The 17,567-nt window shown below is 43.7% G+C and overlaps 1 protein-coding gene across 3 annotated transcripts in view; it reads right to left on the reverse strand.

Moving 5' to 3' along the window:
• TBC1D16 (TBC1 domain family member 16) overlaps positions 1-17,567 on the reverse strand; it is an 80,861-nt gene that overhangs the window by 33,980 nt on the left and 29,314 nt on the right. For all 3 annotated transcript variants that reach the window (XM_083148129.1, XM_083148127.1, XM_083148128.1), the window contains 2 exons: positions 11,525-11,732; positions 9,696-10,173 (listed from right to left, as the gene is read on the reverse strand). In XM_083148129.1, the coding sequence (XP_083004255.1) occupies positions 9,696-10,173; positions 11,525-11,696 (650 nt within the window). In that variant the 5' untranslated portion in view covers positions 11,697-11,732. The remainder of the gene's footprint in view (positions 1-9,695; positions 10,174-11,524; positions 11,733-17,567) is intronic.

A 17,567-nucleotide genomic window follows, 5' to 3' on the forward strand; every position in this document is an offset into this window, starting at 1 on the left:
TAGACACCCGCACAGGTCATAGATCATAGGTCCCCTGCCATAACGCACGGGGATAGCGCATATTCCCCTAATCGCCGGGTAATAAATCTACCCCTATATTCTCTACAGTAAATGTTTCTGGCTAACAGGATATACGGTATCACCTGGCAGGGCAGGGGGAGCATTAACTAGGCCCTTGCGGGCTCGCTTTGCTCGCCGCAATTTCGGTCCTACTGGCTCGCTGCCCATTGCTAGACATAATAGATGGTTGTGTGGATATAGAAATTGTTGTTCCACTGTCCTTGTTGTTGCCACATGTTTTGTTGGTCACGTGGTCCAAACTACATTCAGCAAAGAGGAACTAGCCACAACCATTGAACCTCCCACATGGCAGCATAACTACCCATATATGAGCTGCAAGGACAGTTGAGGCTGATATCGGCCAGTTCATCTCCTGATAAATGCTGACACCCATATTCTTCTTGTGCACCAGTTTTCATTTCTGTGTGCTCTAGCTACAGACCCATTTCTCTCTTAAATGTTGACATTAAACTGTTTGCAAAATTGATGGCGAACAAATTACTCTGCACTGATCCATAGCGTTCAAGTGGGATTTGTCCCAGGTCACGAGGCAAAGGACACCACCACCAAAGTCCTGAGTTTGATCCATCTGGCCTCTCAACATCGGATTCCCACCATTCTGATTTCCGTGGAGAAGGCATTTGACAGAGTTAGTTGGGGTTTTATGGAGGTCTGTGCTAGAGCATATTGGACTGGGCTCCCGAGCGCTCCATAGGATCTTGGCCGTATACGATTTGCCTACAGCCAGAGTTAGGACTAATGGCTTCCTTTCTGAGCCCTTTCCCATCGGAAACGGTACAAGACAGGGTGGTCTCTTCTCCCCACTAATTTTTGTCCTCTGTATGGAAGCTTTGGCCAGAGCTATCAGGACCAATAAACAGGCTCAGGCTTACGAGTAGGGGAGACAGAGTACAAGCTGGCATTATTTGCCGATGACCTATCAGCAATATTAACACATCCTGAAGCTTCGCTCCCCCATTTTCTACAAGAACTTGATTGTTTTAGCACCCTTTTGAACTTTAAAGTTAATATGTCCAAATCCAGCATTCTTAACATATCTGTACCTTCCACACCCGTCCCCCTGTTAAAAAGTTGTTTCCCATTTACATGGCAATGCTCGCACATTACATATTTAGGAATCAATTTACCCAGTGATCTAATCCGCTTGTATTCTTTGAATTACCAGCCCCTTATCAAATCTCTATGTGCAGACTACAGCAGATGGCACAACAAACAACTATCTTGGCTGGGGAGAATTAATGTCACTAAAATGAACTCCCTACCAAAGCGGCTCTATATACTTCAGACCTTACCAAGCTCCGTTCCAGATGTATGGTTCAGAACTATACAAACTGTAACCCAGCAATTTATTTGGCTCTGTAAAAGACCAAGAATTAAAAGAGACATCCTCACTAGGACTATCCATCGGGGTGGGTTCCAATTGGCAGATATTAAAAACTATTATTACGCTGTACACTTAAACAGAGTAGTAGATTGGATTAGGAGTTGGAGCAACAAGCAGTGGGTGAAACTTGAAGGCGTATGCGTACAACAATACCCCAAGATATTTCCCTGGCTCCCCGACCTCCTTAAATTGCCTCCCACACACCCGACTATCCCCCTCAACCTTGCTTCATGGAAACTTTTACGCCGAGGACCCCATATATCCGCAAATTTGGCCCACTGACCTCCTTTCTATACAACTCAGATTTCCAACCTGGCATGAATATTCCAGATTTTTCTCAATGGGCACTAGAGGGACTTTTTAGAGTAGGGCAGCTGACTACCCCTTCAGGAGTACGATCGTTCTCTGACATACAAAGTAAATGGGAGACCTCTTACAGGGACTTTTGGAAGTTCCTTCAAATGGATAGAAAATGGTGAATTCAAACGGTAGCGCTCATAGGTAACAATGTGATAAGGTGAATATAGCCTTACCCCAAATTGACCAATTGCTGATAAGATCACAATCCTGTGCATTCAACAGCTTCACTTTCTCCCCCACTGATCAGCGTCTCTTGAGCAGTTATAACTAGTTATAGGAATGGCATCACTTGCATAATAATGCTTCCTTCTTGTCTTCAAAACTTCAGTTGTTCCTTTCAAGTATGTATTGCTGTCAGCAGCCAATCATCTTTTCTTCCCACACAGCATAAAACCCGGGCACTGCCCAGACCATAGATTGGGCTGTACTCTGACTGGACGTATTGTAAACTGCACAACATCTCCAGGGAGGCGCACGCGTTCCCCTCTGTGGATCAGGCGGCTCTGCCCGCACAAAGCAGTTAGTAAAGTACCGGAAACAAAGTTCCTTCAAGTCAGATATTTTTTGCAAACAAGCGCTAGACTTCCATTAGCATCCTGTGAAATGTCCTCATTGGAGAGACTTTGCGTAGCCACAAGAGACCCCACCCATACAATCTCAGTGCTATACAAACTTCTCCAAAACTCCAACACTGACATATCTTCAACAATCACCCGATGTTGGGAACGAGACCTAGGTTTAACTATCCCTGACAAAGAATGGGAATCTATTTTCTTAAAGGCCCACAGAAGCTCTGTCTGTATCCAAACTAGAAAAACCCAGTACAAAATAATCATGCACTGGTACAGATATCCATCTATCTTACACATCATGAACCCTAACATCTCGTCAAATTGCTGGAGATGCAAGAAAGCCACTGGAACTCTCCTACACATATGGTGGGATTGCACAGTCACTGCGCCCTTCTGGAGTGACGTTATTAAGACTTCACAAGACATACTCCATACCCCCCTCCCCACCACCCCCCGCCTTTCGGTTGCTAAACCTCTCCTCCATCTTGCTCTCCTCATATAAATCTCCATTGCTTAGAAATATAGGTACAATACCAGTCCTGTGGAAATCCACAACCCCTCCCACATGTAAATCCTGGTTTGCCAAAATCGACTATTTCATGAACATGGAGGAAGTATTACTATCAGCAGTTGACATTCAGACTTCGCAGCAGCATGGCTACCATGGCTAGAATAGAAGACCTCTCCGGAATACAAAGACTCTATTGCTTAAGCAGCCTAGCTTAGTACGGTCCCAGACTATTTTAACTTTCAATTGCCCCTATCTGTCTCCCCAACCTCGGGAAAGGTGAAGCTCCCATCCTTCTTCTCCCTCCTTACCTTCCTTTTCTCTTCCTACCCTCATCTGATTTTCTCACCTCATTTTGATTGTATTATGTTGAATCAGTTTACAGACCCGCAAGGACTCTATTTGTAGCAGCCAATATGTCACCCATTATTTGAAACTGTCTGTCTCGCTTTGTCGAGATATGTTGGCAATGCATATATTTTCTCTAAGCAAAATCACTTCAGTTTGTTACCTTTGTTATTTCATTAAAATTTCAATAAAACAGATTATACTTATTCTTGGTTTTTAATTTAAATTTGTATAAAACATGCAAAAGAAAATACAAGTTTGCCAAATTAATTTCTTATTTCAGTTCATAGCCCGCGAAGCAGGTCTTATACCAAACACCATCTAGCATGCAGTGTGGTGAGAATACTACAGAGATGATAAACTGAAAGTGAATGAGGCTCCCTCTTGTGGCAAATATAAGACTATACAGGTGAGGTGTTACTGAATGATATTTTATATACAGTCTCCCATCTCCAAAATGCTTGGGATCAGTAGGATTTCATCTTTTTCTGTATTTTGGACTATTTGCATACCATAATGAGATATCTTGGGGTTGGGGTTGGAGTTTAAACAGGAAATGCATTTGTGTTTCATATGCAGAGGTAGAGGGCAATCCTCTCTTAAAGCGCCCCTGCTAATATGCACAAGTATTTGGCCTGTTCAGGCCAAACATTTCCCTCCTTTCCCAAGAAAAGCTGGTCTTTGTGTGTAAACCAAACAAGTTGTCTGAAAAACCTGTTGGCCAACTTTCTTAGTTGAACTCTCTGACAGGTACACTGTCATTAGCTAACAAGGGGGCAGATGTATTAAGCCTGGTGAAGAGAGAAACAAGAGATAAAGTGGAGATAAAATGGAAGAAGATAACGCACCAGCCAATCAACTCCCAACTGTCATATTTCAAACACAGCTGATTGGCTGGTGCATTATCTCCTTAATTTTATATCCAGTTTATCTCTTTGCCAGGCTTAATACATCTGCTTCATTGTCTGTTGAAGACACGTGTATACACACACACTGTGGGCTATTAAACTTTCCTCCATTTACAAATACAGTATTATTCATAGGGCACATACTTAATATACACTTATTGCATCTTGCCTCCAAAGATGCATCAAGAGACACAATATAATAATAAATAAGCAGGTTTAAGCTGTGAAGCAGTTACCCATACATCAAATGATGAGTCATGGTAGAGGGATGTAGTCCAAATTTTGTTATTTACAGTGTCAACATGTAAATGTCGACATATAATGGTGTTTACAGAATGTGAACATGTTTACAATGTCAATTATTGAAACGCCAATATTCTCAATATTAACCCCTCCCTTGCATGCACCTGAATGGTATTACTGAACTAATTTGAGCATCTACCACTATCTGTATGCCTCTTGGATGAGCCTAAAGCTGGCCATACATCAGAAAGATCGATCTTAAGATAGATTGCGCTCATGATTGTGTAAAATTTCCCTTGAAATCCCCAGCAGGCCTTGGTGGTTTTTGGACACACAATCTACTCACAATCCATCATATAATCAGTCATACAATCCATTTGCTGCATGATTGTATCATGGATTGTATGCAGATTGTGTGCACAATCAGTCATACAATCCATCTGCTGATTAATTGTATGATTGTGTACACAAGATGTGCACACAATCTGCATACAATCCATCTTACAATCAATTGAGATTGTATGATTGGGTACAATATCTTTCTGATGTATGGCCACCTTAAAACCGTGCGATATGGCCAGGCAATTTTGACTAGTCCAAATCACCTAGAAGGTTATTAAAAATCTCACGTGTTTACACTGCAGGCCAGAGGCAGAACTCTGGGAGGCAATGGAGTCATCTGCTGCCGGTCTCCTGCTCTCAAGGGGGCACCTTCCCACCACTGCCAGTTTAAATCCATTAATTGAAAGCCATCAATATCGCTTCTGTGGCTGAGTTCTGAAATATATGTGTGTTTCCCTCTCTTTCTGAATATACATACAGTATATAATATATATTTCATAACAGACTATATATATTTTGAATAACGTTGTGTGTGTGTATGTGTGTGTGTGTGTGTGTGGGGGCACCAATATTCATCTTGCCTCCGGGCAACTGGGACAAACTTATGCCACTGCTGCAGGCGATAGCGTTGAGTGGTCTCGCTATCGCTTCTCGGAATAGACAGTGCAGGCAAGGCAATTTTGATTGAAGCCCTGTATACACGGGACAACTTGTGCTGCTGATCGATCTTGTTAGCATAGATCGCTCAGCACCTAACACCGCCCATACACACATAGCTATCTAGATCTTGACTACATGTGCTAAAGATCTGAACAGGCGATGTGTAGTCCAAATGCTATAGGGCATCTCAACAGATTTTTTTGGAATCCCTTGCTACATAGATAGGGAACCTTTAGCCGCCCTCCAGCTTTTATCGAACTACACATCCCAGCATGCCCTGAAACAGTTTTAGTATGGACAAATAGCAAAGCTGTAGCAGGGCATGCTGGGATGTGCAGTTCGACAACAGCTGGCGGGCCAAAGGTTCCCCAACCCTGCCTTACTTCATAGGAAAAAGAAACCGTTATACACTTTACCAATGTTTTTAAATTGTAAGTGAGGTACCCGAACACATATTGGGTGTCCATTATATATTGGTGAGGGCCCCTATTTTCTTTATATTTCCCCTAAAGAATGGGATCTGAGTTGACAGTACTACACATTGGTTGCTTTTTTTATGTTTTCCATATGATGTGCATGGTAAAAAATCGGAAGAAGCAACCAACTGTTAACCTGTATCTACTTAAAGAAACTGCTACAGGAATTTACCACGGTGGTAACCAGCGGAACTGAGTACCAAAATTTGAACAACCAATATATTGGCAAGTACATTCGTTTTGTCCCTTTAAAGAATGGACTGTCATTTCTTGCATTCAGAAGTACCAATTTTTAATGCCTAAAAAACAGTGATTTTCATCTGTGTTGCATAATTTATTTTTTGTTTTATATATTGTTTAATCATGTACTAGTACAAAATGATTAACTGGTGGCCACTCAGTAGAATATTGTTTTCATATGTCAATGTTGTTTATATATTAAATGAGTGTTATTTTATATTGACGCATGTGAATCATTTAATGGTGCTATAAATGAACAGCGCGGTGCATCCATCAAACAAATCTATTTGCCCCCGTTATCATTTTATGATATAAGAGATACCTTCATGTGTTTTTTCCCACATATTTCATGTGGTAAGTTAGGTGCGCCATTATAGCATCATACAACATTTTGAATTAGAAATATTGAATGTTGAAACGATATGACACATTGGGGCAGATGCATTAAGCCTGGCGAAGAGATAAACTGGAGATAAAGTGGAAGGGGATAAAGCACCAGCCAATCAGCTGTGTTTGAAATATGACAGTTTGGAGTTGATTGGCTGATGCGTTATCACCTTCCACTTTATCTCCAGTTTATCTCTTCGCCAGGCTTAGTACATCTGCCACATTGTACGTTATTATCTCTTTTGCATATCCATGTAAACCATCATTGGGAGAAAACATCAATGGTCGACTTCTTGCCGGGAGCAAATTGAATCTGACGAAAAAATAAATCACTACGCGATAGACAACGACCAACAAACATAACCTTTTCATCACGTGTATTCACACACATATATTGTATATTTTTGTGTATATTTACCGGAAAGTTGCTCCCGCATTTCTTTTTGTATTAGTTTTGTAAGGTCTGGTGTTACTCCAAGGAGATTCATTTTATTGTAACTCCCTCATTATAGAAAGCAATCATATACCCCTTTTACATTGTAAACCTGGGTCAGATCTGGGATAGAGATCCTGGGTCCAATGCTTTCATATTAACCACTTCAGTGGTATGCCCGGGCATACCATCAATATGGTGATTGTGTAAGAAAAAACCTCTAGGGGCAAACTCCTAATCTTCACTCGCCCAGCTCACCTTCTTGCAGGTCCTCCTGGACACTGGAAGGTAAGCCCTTCCTCCCCCTAGCAACTCAGCCGGACATCCTTCCGGCTGCAGGGGCGGGGGGGGGAGGAGGAGGTGGCGGGGACAGCCACGCTGAGCTGCAGGGGAGCAGTAGGCGGCTGGGAGGTAACGGAGACCCCCCGTACACCACAGTACAGGTATCGCGGGGGGCCTCCGTCACCGCATGTGTTAGTACATATGCGCTGGCATCGCGGCGGGGGTGTGGTGAAGGGCCGCGATGTATATTAATACATCCTGCACAATACCCAGGTCGCCCATTATACAGAGGGTGACCGAAAAGGGTTTAACCCAGTGATTAAAATGCGCACAACAATCATATAAGCAGCTAATTAAGCAGAATACAGGTGCCATTCAAAAAACACCTACAAATAAACAATGTGGACAATAGTGCAACTGCTATTTAGCGCTCAAAGGGTTCCCAGAATGTAAAAATTCACCACAGGTGGATAAATGGTAAATTAAATCGAATTGTCACCATCGATTTCCATCCATTAAGGAGAGTGGGAGATCTTAACGTCTAGGCATATTCTAGATGGTATGGATTAACCCCTTCACGACATATGACGTATATATACGTCATATGTCCGTTGCGGGGGAATCAAGCCAGCTCACGGAGTGAGCTGGCTTGAAAGAGAGCAGGTAATGGCTGTATATTACAGCCAGGTCCCTGCTCTCACGGCCACGAGCGGCGAGTTCGCCGATCGTGGCCGTTTAACCCTTTAAGCACCGCGGGCAAAGCGCAGTGCAGTGCAGTGCTTAAATAGCTGATCGGAGGGGGGGCGCCCCCCTCCGGCGCCGATCGGGGCCCCCCGCGGCGAGATCGGAGGGTGCCGATCGGTTGCCATGGTAGCCAGGGGTCTAATGTAGACCCCTGTGCTGGCCGTGTATGCATACCTATTACATCCTGCCTCAGGCAGGATGTAATAGGAAGTGCATAAAATCACTACGTTCAGCCATAGAGCTCTATGGCTGAACCTAGTACAGGCGATCGCGCCCCCTAGTGGTCAAGTACACTAGGGGGCCTTGTAGTAAAAGTAAAAAAAAAAAAAAAATAAAGTTTAAAAATTTAAAAAAAATAAAAAAATATTAAAAGTTCAAATCACCCCCCTTTCCCCATTTCACAAATAAAAATAAATAAAAAATAAAAAAAATAAACATATTTGGTATCGCCGCGTTCCTAAAAGTCCGATCTATTAAAATATAACATTAGTTATCCCGCACGGTTAAAGGCGTAAACGGAAAATAATCCCCAACGCCAAAACTACGTTTTTTGGTCGCATCGCGTACCCAAAAAAAAATAACTAAAAGAGATCAGAAAGTCGCCCATATCCCATAATGGTATTAATTAAAAAGTACACTTCAGCCCGCAAAAAATGAGCCCTCACCCAGGTCCGTAGGTGGAAAAATAAAAAAGTTATAAGCCGCAGAACATGGCGACGCAACGCAAAATTAGAAAAACCGTAAAAGTTGCGATTTTTTTTTTTAGTGGTAAAACATAACGAAAACTATATAAGTTTGGTATCGCCAGAATCGTAACGACCCATAGAATAAAGATAACCCATCATTTTAAACGAACTATGAACTCCAAAAAAACCGTAACCAGCGCAAAATTGTGCAATGGCGTTTTTTTTTTTTTTTTACCCCACATTGAATTATTTCCTGATTCCCCAGAATATTATATGGTATAGTAAATGATACCATTACAAAGTACAACTTGTCCCGCAAAAAAAAAGCCCTCATGTGTCTATATAGCCGGAAAATTAAAAAAGTTACGCTTATTTGAACGCAAGGAGGAAAAAAAAAAAAAATTACCTTAAAAGGCAATGTCGTGAAGGGGTTAAAGATCCTCCTCCAAAGGTATATGCAATGGAAAAAAACAACCCTTCAAATTGCTGGGTGAAACCTGGGTTATAAGCTTTCACACCACACCTCGCCCCTGGTCAACATGCAGTAGCCCAGCATTTACCCATGTGGTGTGAAAGGGGTATTACAGGGACAGTCAGACACCTGCTAGAAGGTCAGAATAGGAGAGGGAAGACTGTCATATATGGTGGTCATGGGCATCTGGTCTACTTACATCCAGCAAATGATTGTTATTAATAATTTATTGACCAAGATTTGCCTTAAAAGAAACTAGAAATGCCACTTCAAAATAGTTATTCTGCGTGTGGGGCTAACGTTGGAAGAAGTGCAATAGCCAATGTCTGTGTTTTATATATTTGTTTTAGTTAATATACAGGTGTTAATGTCTGATGAGTGTTGACACGGTAATGTGTCTATTTGTCCATTAATATGATTACAATTTACAGAAGATCAATGAATAGAAAATGATCAAAACAATATCTACATGTTTTATCTATTTTCAGCACAGAATTCATGGTATTGATACGGTGCATGGTGTAGTCTGTAGAATGGCTAATTGCAATGTCTATGTTGAGTTAACTCACCTGATGTCATTCTCCAAAAACACAGAACTACTGCTCTCTCCTAGGGCTTCACTTATAGGCGACATGCAGAAAGGGGAGGAGAAGGCATCAGAATCAGAGTCCAGAGTGCTGTCTTTGCTCACTTCATCAGAAGATATGTCCAGAGATCGCTCGTCCTCCACCTGTTCTACAACATCCCCTAATCTCTCTGCAGAGCCACCAAAGGGATTCTGTTCTGCCGGAGAGCTGGCTTGTGTCTGCCTGGAGTTATCCCCAGAGGTCTCCTTGCTAAGCGCAGATGGTTTCACACATGTGGAAGGAACCGTATTTGCAGAGTGTCGGTTTCTTTTGCGTTGGGCTTTTCTCACAGGCGAACTCTCAGGGGTTATATAACGCAGAGCCTCCTCATCTTGTCGCTGAATACGAGAGTTAGGGACCCAAGCCAAGATAAGGGTTGTTCCCAAAGACTCATCTTTCTCCATGTACACACACAAGTATCCTGAACAAAAGACAATGATACTTTATATTAGCCTGTCACCATGTACAGCTCTGTCATTCATCAACATGAGCACTTCCACTTGTAGACACTAGACTACAGGCACCCACTAGAGGTCACAATGTAAAATCAGGAATTCAGACATGATCGCTGGGCTTCCAAATCTTCGGAGTCAGGCATTCAGGTAAACACCACCCCACACACAAAGCCAAATTTGTTCGCAGTCATGCACATGAGGAGATAACCATTCGCAATCACTCACCATGGAATGGTTCCCCCCTCTGTTTGCAGCGCCGAGTAAGCCCTCGCAACGGCCGGGGGAATGCCTGCGATTTCTGTGACACTGCCAGAAAATGCAGGGTTTCCGCCCTCAAAAGACTGCAGGATGTCAATCACCCTGGGAGCAGCCAGCAATGACTAGCCACCACTGGCTGCCTTCACACAAACGACTCGCGCATGTGCACAGCGTACCGTGCATGCTCATTCGATAATCGCTCGGGCTGCGAATTCGTAGCCCAGGTATCTGGTCTGAATCAGGCCCTCAGTCACTAGACTGCAGCTGTACTGAATGTTACTTAAGTGCACATGTCCATAATTGCCAACATTCAGATTCTTCTTTACTGGGCGTTTTGTCCATAACTGAACGTACCTAACACTTCACATGCAAATATGTTATCTAGGCCAAGCTCTGGGCAAACCTATTCCCATCATACCACATCTACTGAACGTTCCTTGTTTGCTAGGCAAACACTCCTCTTCAATAAATATTAGCTTACAAAGCCCAGGGAATGGAAGCAGATGGTGAATATTTAATTCCATGCTGTAAATAAGAGGAAATGTACTTTGCAGGTGGTAATAATGAAAATTAGCATAATATCATACAAAAAACCTACAACTTAAAGCCTTGCTCAAGTCTCTTCTCTAGCTTCTATCATGCTCTGAACTGATACCTCCCCTAACTAAGCATCATTGGCTTCAAGCAAAGAGTCCCAACACATTATTGGGTTATAGAACTACAGTAGACTGAGTGTACCATTATACTGCACTTTGTACATTAAGGGTTCATGGTCTTAAAAGAACATTAAGACAAATATATAGGGGTGGTGACAAATTTTAATAAAAACAAATAGCTATGATTAAGCATGGTTTTGTATTTAGAATTATGCAGCGGCTGGGTCAGCACGTCACATAAAGAAGGCTGCAGCAAACTACAGTGTGAAAATACCATTCTCAACTTGCATCACAAAGACAGTACATCCGATATAGAACATTGGAAACGCCTGATATTCTGGTGTGTCCATGTGCAATATATACTGTGCCCTGACCAAACTACAAACAACGGAGCTGTTCTCACCTGGGTGATGGGATGCAACATTCTGCAGCAGCTCTGGGGGGTGCACACATACATTGTTTTTAGAGAAGATGATCTCTCCATCCAATATGGAGGAAGTTCCTCCCCCAGAGCCTAGGGTCAGGAGGTCGGAAGCCTTGGAGGAAGCACGACGAAGAAGCCGTCCCAGAGACATGACACCAATTCCATCATCCGCTGAGCTTCGAACCTCCTGCAGCACAAACAGAATCACATATGTAATGCAGACTGCTTCTAGGTCATATATTCGCCTCAACAGCTTACAGCTTCTAATCCAGAAAGGTGCTGGCCAACAGTAGGGGAAGGGTGCAGAAATAGTAGTAAGGCATGGGATGTATGTCAGAGGCATGTGCCACATATGTTTGTCAGGCCAACCCATTAAATCCATAGACATGTAATACACATGCTTTATGGCTGCTTAGTCCAGATGCCCACTGTATGTATACTAATAGCTAGGGCAAGGCTGGCCAAATCTATCAACAGGCCGTGTTTTCCAGACCACCTAGCTGGTGTACAGGTGTAGTTATTACTAACAGTGAAACACATACTGCATTCATTCTGACACATTCTACAAATCCACAGGTGGTCTGAAAACATGGACTGATGGTGACCGGTTTGGCCACCCCTGAACTACGGCAAATAGTATACTTCATAAGTACTTTAAACATGCATACCTCCCAACATGACCCTCTCCAGGAGGGACACATTGCTCTGCTCCTGGACTTCACTCTTAATGTATGATTGCCGTCACCTGTGTTGAAGCACCTTTCTCTAGCAATTACCCTGTTCACCACAGGTGCTGGCAATCATACATTAAGAGGGAAGTCCAGGAGCAGAGCATTGTGTCCCTCCTGGAAAGGGTCATGTTGGGAGCTATGAACATGCTTACTTGGACTATTATACTTGAACACGGACTAATCTGGCAAATGCATCAATCAACCCAACTTGCTCAGCATGTGCACTTAAATTCAAGACCTGCACCACTGTATGGCAACTCTCTATGTGAAATAAAGATACAGGACCAAACACTAGCATCCCCTTAGACCAGTGGTTCCAAAACTCATTTCCATGGCTTAGCACAGATGGATTAATCAGATTGAGTTAGGTACTAATTAAGTCACCTGTAGCTATGCATTAGGGTGACCAACTCATCCCTTTAATCCGGGACACATTAATTACACAGGTTCTGTGGCTGGCTTTCACCTGGTTTTAAACTGCCACAGAACCTGTGTAATTAATATGTGTCCCGTATTAAAAGGGATGAGTTGGTCACCCTACTATGCATGGACATACTTAAAACCTGAGGATCGGGTTTGGGAACCACTGCATTATATACTATTACATATTTCAAATAAATATTTCCCTCATTAGGGGAAGGACCAAGCTTTTTTATAACCATTATTATTTGTGATTACGGTACTTATGTACTAACTGGGCTGCCGATTTTGAAATCGGGTCCATCGCATCGCATCCGACCATATCGCATGCGATGCGATGGACCCGATTTTTCCATAGGATTCAATGTTAAAATGGACTGAGTCCATTTTAACATGGAATTCAATGGGAAAAGGGGTCCTTTTCATACCCCTACTATCCAAGAGGGCATGGAGTTGGATATAAACCTGTGGCGAGCATGGCGAGCCACCGAGCCCAAAGCGTGGCGAGCCCCGCTAGGGGACACAGAATACCGTTCGCTCGCCACGCTTCGGGCTCGGTGGCTCGCTACAGGTTTATATCCAACTCCATGCCCACTTGGATAGTAGGGGTATGAAAAGGACCCCTTTTTCCCATTGAATTCCATGTTAAAATGGACTCAGTCCATTTTAACATTGAATCCTATGGAAAAATCGGGTCATCGCATCGCATCTGATTGTATGCCTTAAGTTAAGGCATACAATCAAAAAATCGGCAGCCCAGATACTACATAAGTACCGTGATTACATATTTTATATTACTATTATCAGTTATGAAGCATTCTCTCCAACTAAATACAAAAAACAATGCCCAAATATGTGGTGAAAATAAAGTTACCAATTCTCAATACTTATAACCTTGCAGGAATCCGATACATTTAGTAAATTAAGGGGGTTTCCTATTAGCTGCAAAATCCATAAAAAACAATATGATGATTTTCTTTTCAGGATATCCAGCTAAACCCTGTTTCTCCTTATAAAAAGGTTTAATTTTTCTCACAAAATCACAAAGGATGTGCATTTCCCCTATGTATTTTTTTTTTGGTGACAAAAAAGTGTGGAAAAAAAAGGGGTTCTTATTGCAGATTTTGTTTCGCTTGCCTCAGGCAGGTGACACGAAATCCCTGAAACATGCTGGCATTGGGGCTAATTGGATAGGGCCTGTCAAGGTAATCAGCACTGGTAATTTACTGTAGTGCCATGCCTCTTATGATAAGCACTTTGCTCAAATCTGACTGCCTATACGTTAATAAATAAAAAAAAACGAAACATAAATAATATAAAAAACACACATAAACCTCTGCCTGATGTCATGATAGCAAATACATGTTTCCATTTTGTAGTAAAGAAGTAAACCCCATAGCTGAAAAGGCTTGAACCTTTGTTACTGGAGGAATATGCAGACCATAAAATGTAATGCAATGGGCGCATTTGGCCTAAAGGATTAGAATGATCTATAAGAATAGCTGCAAATTACTTTGTACTAATTAATGGTCAGAACGTATTGCTGGTAACTTGTTAAACATCTGTACTCAGAATTGTCAATTTCTAGAGACAGTCCAAGGTCTGAAGCCGTCCTTGGTAATGCCCTTATTTTCAGTACTAAAGACCTGACAATAAAATCATATGCAATGCTTACCACTGATTTGGGAATAAGGGGGTTATTCTAATTTGGTCGGTACCCCGCGTGGACCAATGTTTTGCATCAGCGCATACGGGTACGGTGAACAGAGTGTCGCCGGGCGCACGCATCCAAGATTGTGGGCGGGAGGCGTGGGGTGGCGGTCCCGATGTCAGCTGCCTGCCCATTTCCTGTAGAGTCCTGAGAGTCACTTAGATATGCGTGCACCCTCCACATCATTTGATGGTTGGCGACCATCGAACGATGTGGGTGTTCCCGCATAGGCTGTAAATGGATGTTTATGTTAAACATCCATTAACAGCCGTGCAGGCGAACCCTTCGCGTGAGGGGGGCGGATGTACCGGCGAGTGGCATATGAGGGACTCGCAAGGCTGTGAAGTCAACCAGAATAAGGGCCTAAGTTACTATTAATTAAAAAAGAGGAGTATTTTAAATGGAAAAACTATTGTACTGAAACCAGCATGCATGACATGGAAATGCTGGTAACTCTGCTGATTATGTTTGGTAAATTGTTATTATAATGTCTTTGTGCTTTTAGTGCTTACTTTTAACTGCATGTGTGACATTTAAGCACTTCATTGGCATAAGGTATGTGATATGACCGCAGTCAGGAGTCCTTTACATGGCATAGTAGTATGTCTGGCAACCCCTGCTGCTACCCTTCTGTAATGGAGGAAATCCGTTCAACAGACTTCCTCGTGCTGCAGCAGCAGCCCCCTGGGAGTGATGGAGCAGTCTCTCATCAACATCACAAATAACGCTGTGGCATGCATTGCGAGTGGAATTCTAGGGCAAGTGTGCTACTACTAAATGTGATGGGAGGGGAGCATAGTACCATCCCCCAGCACATCTGGGGGGGGGAGGGGGGGGGGAGAGCATAGTACCATCCCCCAGCACATCTATGATGATCACTGCAAGTGCAGAGAACATATGCAGCAATGGAGACTAATAATGCTCTGCGAGGGGGGGGGGGGGCATGGGGGTCATATTTTGGCACCGGGGATGGGTGGAAGGGTATGGTTGATGCCCTTATTTTTGCACTGGGGTGGGTGAATATAAAATAATACATGAAATGTATAGTGACCCATGGGGAGGAGGGCACTAATCAGAGGGGGCCCATTGATTTGGGGTGACACTGGTATCTATTACTACTAGGGGGTGGAGCTATTTTTGAAGGGGGATGGGAAGTAATTCTATATCGGGGGCCTATATACACAGGGGATGGGGATTTGTTTTTAACTAAATAACTTAAAAATATACAGTTACAAATAATTTAAACTTTATTCAATGATTTTTTTTTCCAATTTCTGAGCAATTGTGTCCTTCCACCGAAGGACACTAATGGTTCCTGACTTTTACATAGTACAGTAGGTAAGGCTGAAAAAAGACTTGCGTCCATCCAGTTCAATCTAGGTTGTTGTAATAGTTTATCCCCTGCTGTATAGTATGTTTTTGATATTTTAAAGACAGAGTATATTTCTTATTTATACCCATGGATGTTTTTAACCAATAAGTGTTTGTCCAACCTTATTTTGAACGTATTAATAGGGTCTGCCGCCACTTCTCCAGGAAGAGAGTTCCAGAGTTTGACTGCTCTGACCGTAAAGAAATGTTTCCTGGCTTCCGGTTCCGGCGCTGGAGGAAGCAGCAGCTCCCGTTTAGAGCTCCGTCTGCTCCCCAGCCTTAACACCCACCCGACGGAACCCAAGCACCGCTGGTCCTCCCCTACCCATCCACAATCAATCAGGAAGCTACGGGGAGAAGACTGACCTGCTTACCCCCGAGACCGCGGCACCGTAGACCCCGCCGCCACGAGGCGACTACTCCGGCCCCCTCCCCCCGGCAGCGCAGCAACACAGACACGCTGGCACGCGGGTGAGAGACGCGGCAGACGAGAGGTGCCTTGCGGGGCTCAGCATCTTCCTCCTTCCTCTCCGGGCAGAAATACACACAGGCTCCGGGGACGCCGCAGAAGCCGCCTGCGACCTGCTCCGTCACAAGCACAAGCACAGACGCCATCCCACTCCTGCACAGACGGCGCAGCACAGAACGGCCACACACGCTGCATGAGCTGTGACACAGAGACACACCAAGAGGGGTAAGCTCTGAGACTCCAAACCCTGACAGCTCAGGCACCCCATCCCACTATCCTGAGCCTATCTATCCATTAAAAGCTGAGCCAACAACATGCCAGTCGCCCTCCCCAAGTAACAGGCCTCCCATACCCAGCCTGACCGGACAGACTACACCCCAACACTGCAGACCCTTTAATAACCTGCCTAGTGAGGCACATATTAAGGGTGAAAAAAAAATAATAAAAAAAAAATAAATAAAATAAAAATAAAAAAGAGCCTCCCCAGCCTCATACAGCCAGCACCGGCTACCCTGACACCTGGCAGACATGGACAAAGGGCAAATACTGCCCACACAAGAGGAAACCCCGCGGCACCGCTCGTCTAGCCGCCAAGCTAAAGACAAAATGGCGTCTCAAGCAGCGTCCACTGCACAGACCAAGACCCAGAATACAACAAATAGGGGGAAGAAAAGCGGGGAATCCCAAGACACCCAAAATCCCTCCACCCCACATACAGAAGCTGGGAGAGACTCGCCAGACTCTATAACAGGTTCGACGCAAGCCGACCCGACAGAAAAAGCTTCCTCACCTACACGTGGACGACAACCCACAAGAACCCCAAAAGTCCATGAGGGCCCGATCACTTATACAGACATGGTCCAGGCCATACAGGACACGATTGGCCCCATTATGGAAACCCATGCTGGGAAAGTTACCCAAGCGGTTCAAGACATTAAATCACAATTCCAGCAAATTACAAAGAGAGTAGCCCACACTGAACAACTGACTGGAGAGATGTTCCAAGACGTAACCACACTTAAAACCCAGTGCGAAGCCATGCAGAAGTCCCAATTCCAGATGCAGGCTAAGATCGACGATCTGGAAAACCGTTCCAGAAGGAACAATCTTAGAGTGGTGGGGTTACCTGAAGACATAAAGGGACATGCCTTACTTACTTTTATACAAACCACACTTCCAGAGATTCTAGCAGTATCTACAGAATGCGCAGGAATGATAATAGAACGCGCCCACAGAATAGGCCCTCAGAGGCCCTCAGCAGACGCACGCCCTAGACCGGTCATTTTTCGCTGCCTTAACTACATCCACAAGGAGGCACTG

This window comes from Crinia signifera, chromosome 6, assembly GCF_055691185.1.
Source record: "Crinia signifera chromosome 6, ASM5569118v1, whole genome shotgun sequence".
Lineage (NCBI taxonomy): Eukaryota > Metazoa > Chordata > Amphibia > Anura > Myobatrachidae > Crinia > Crinia signifera.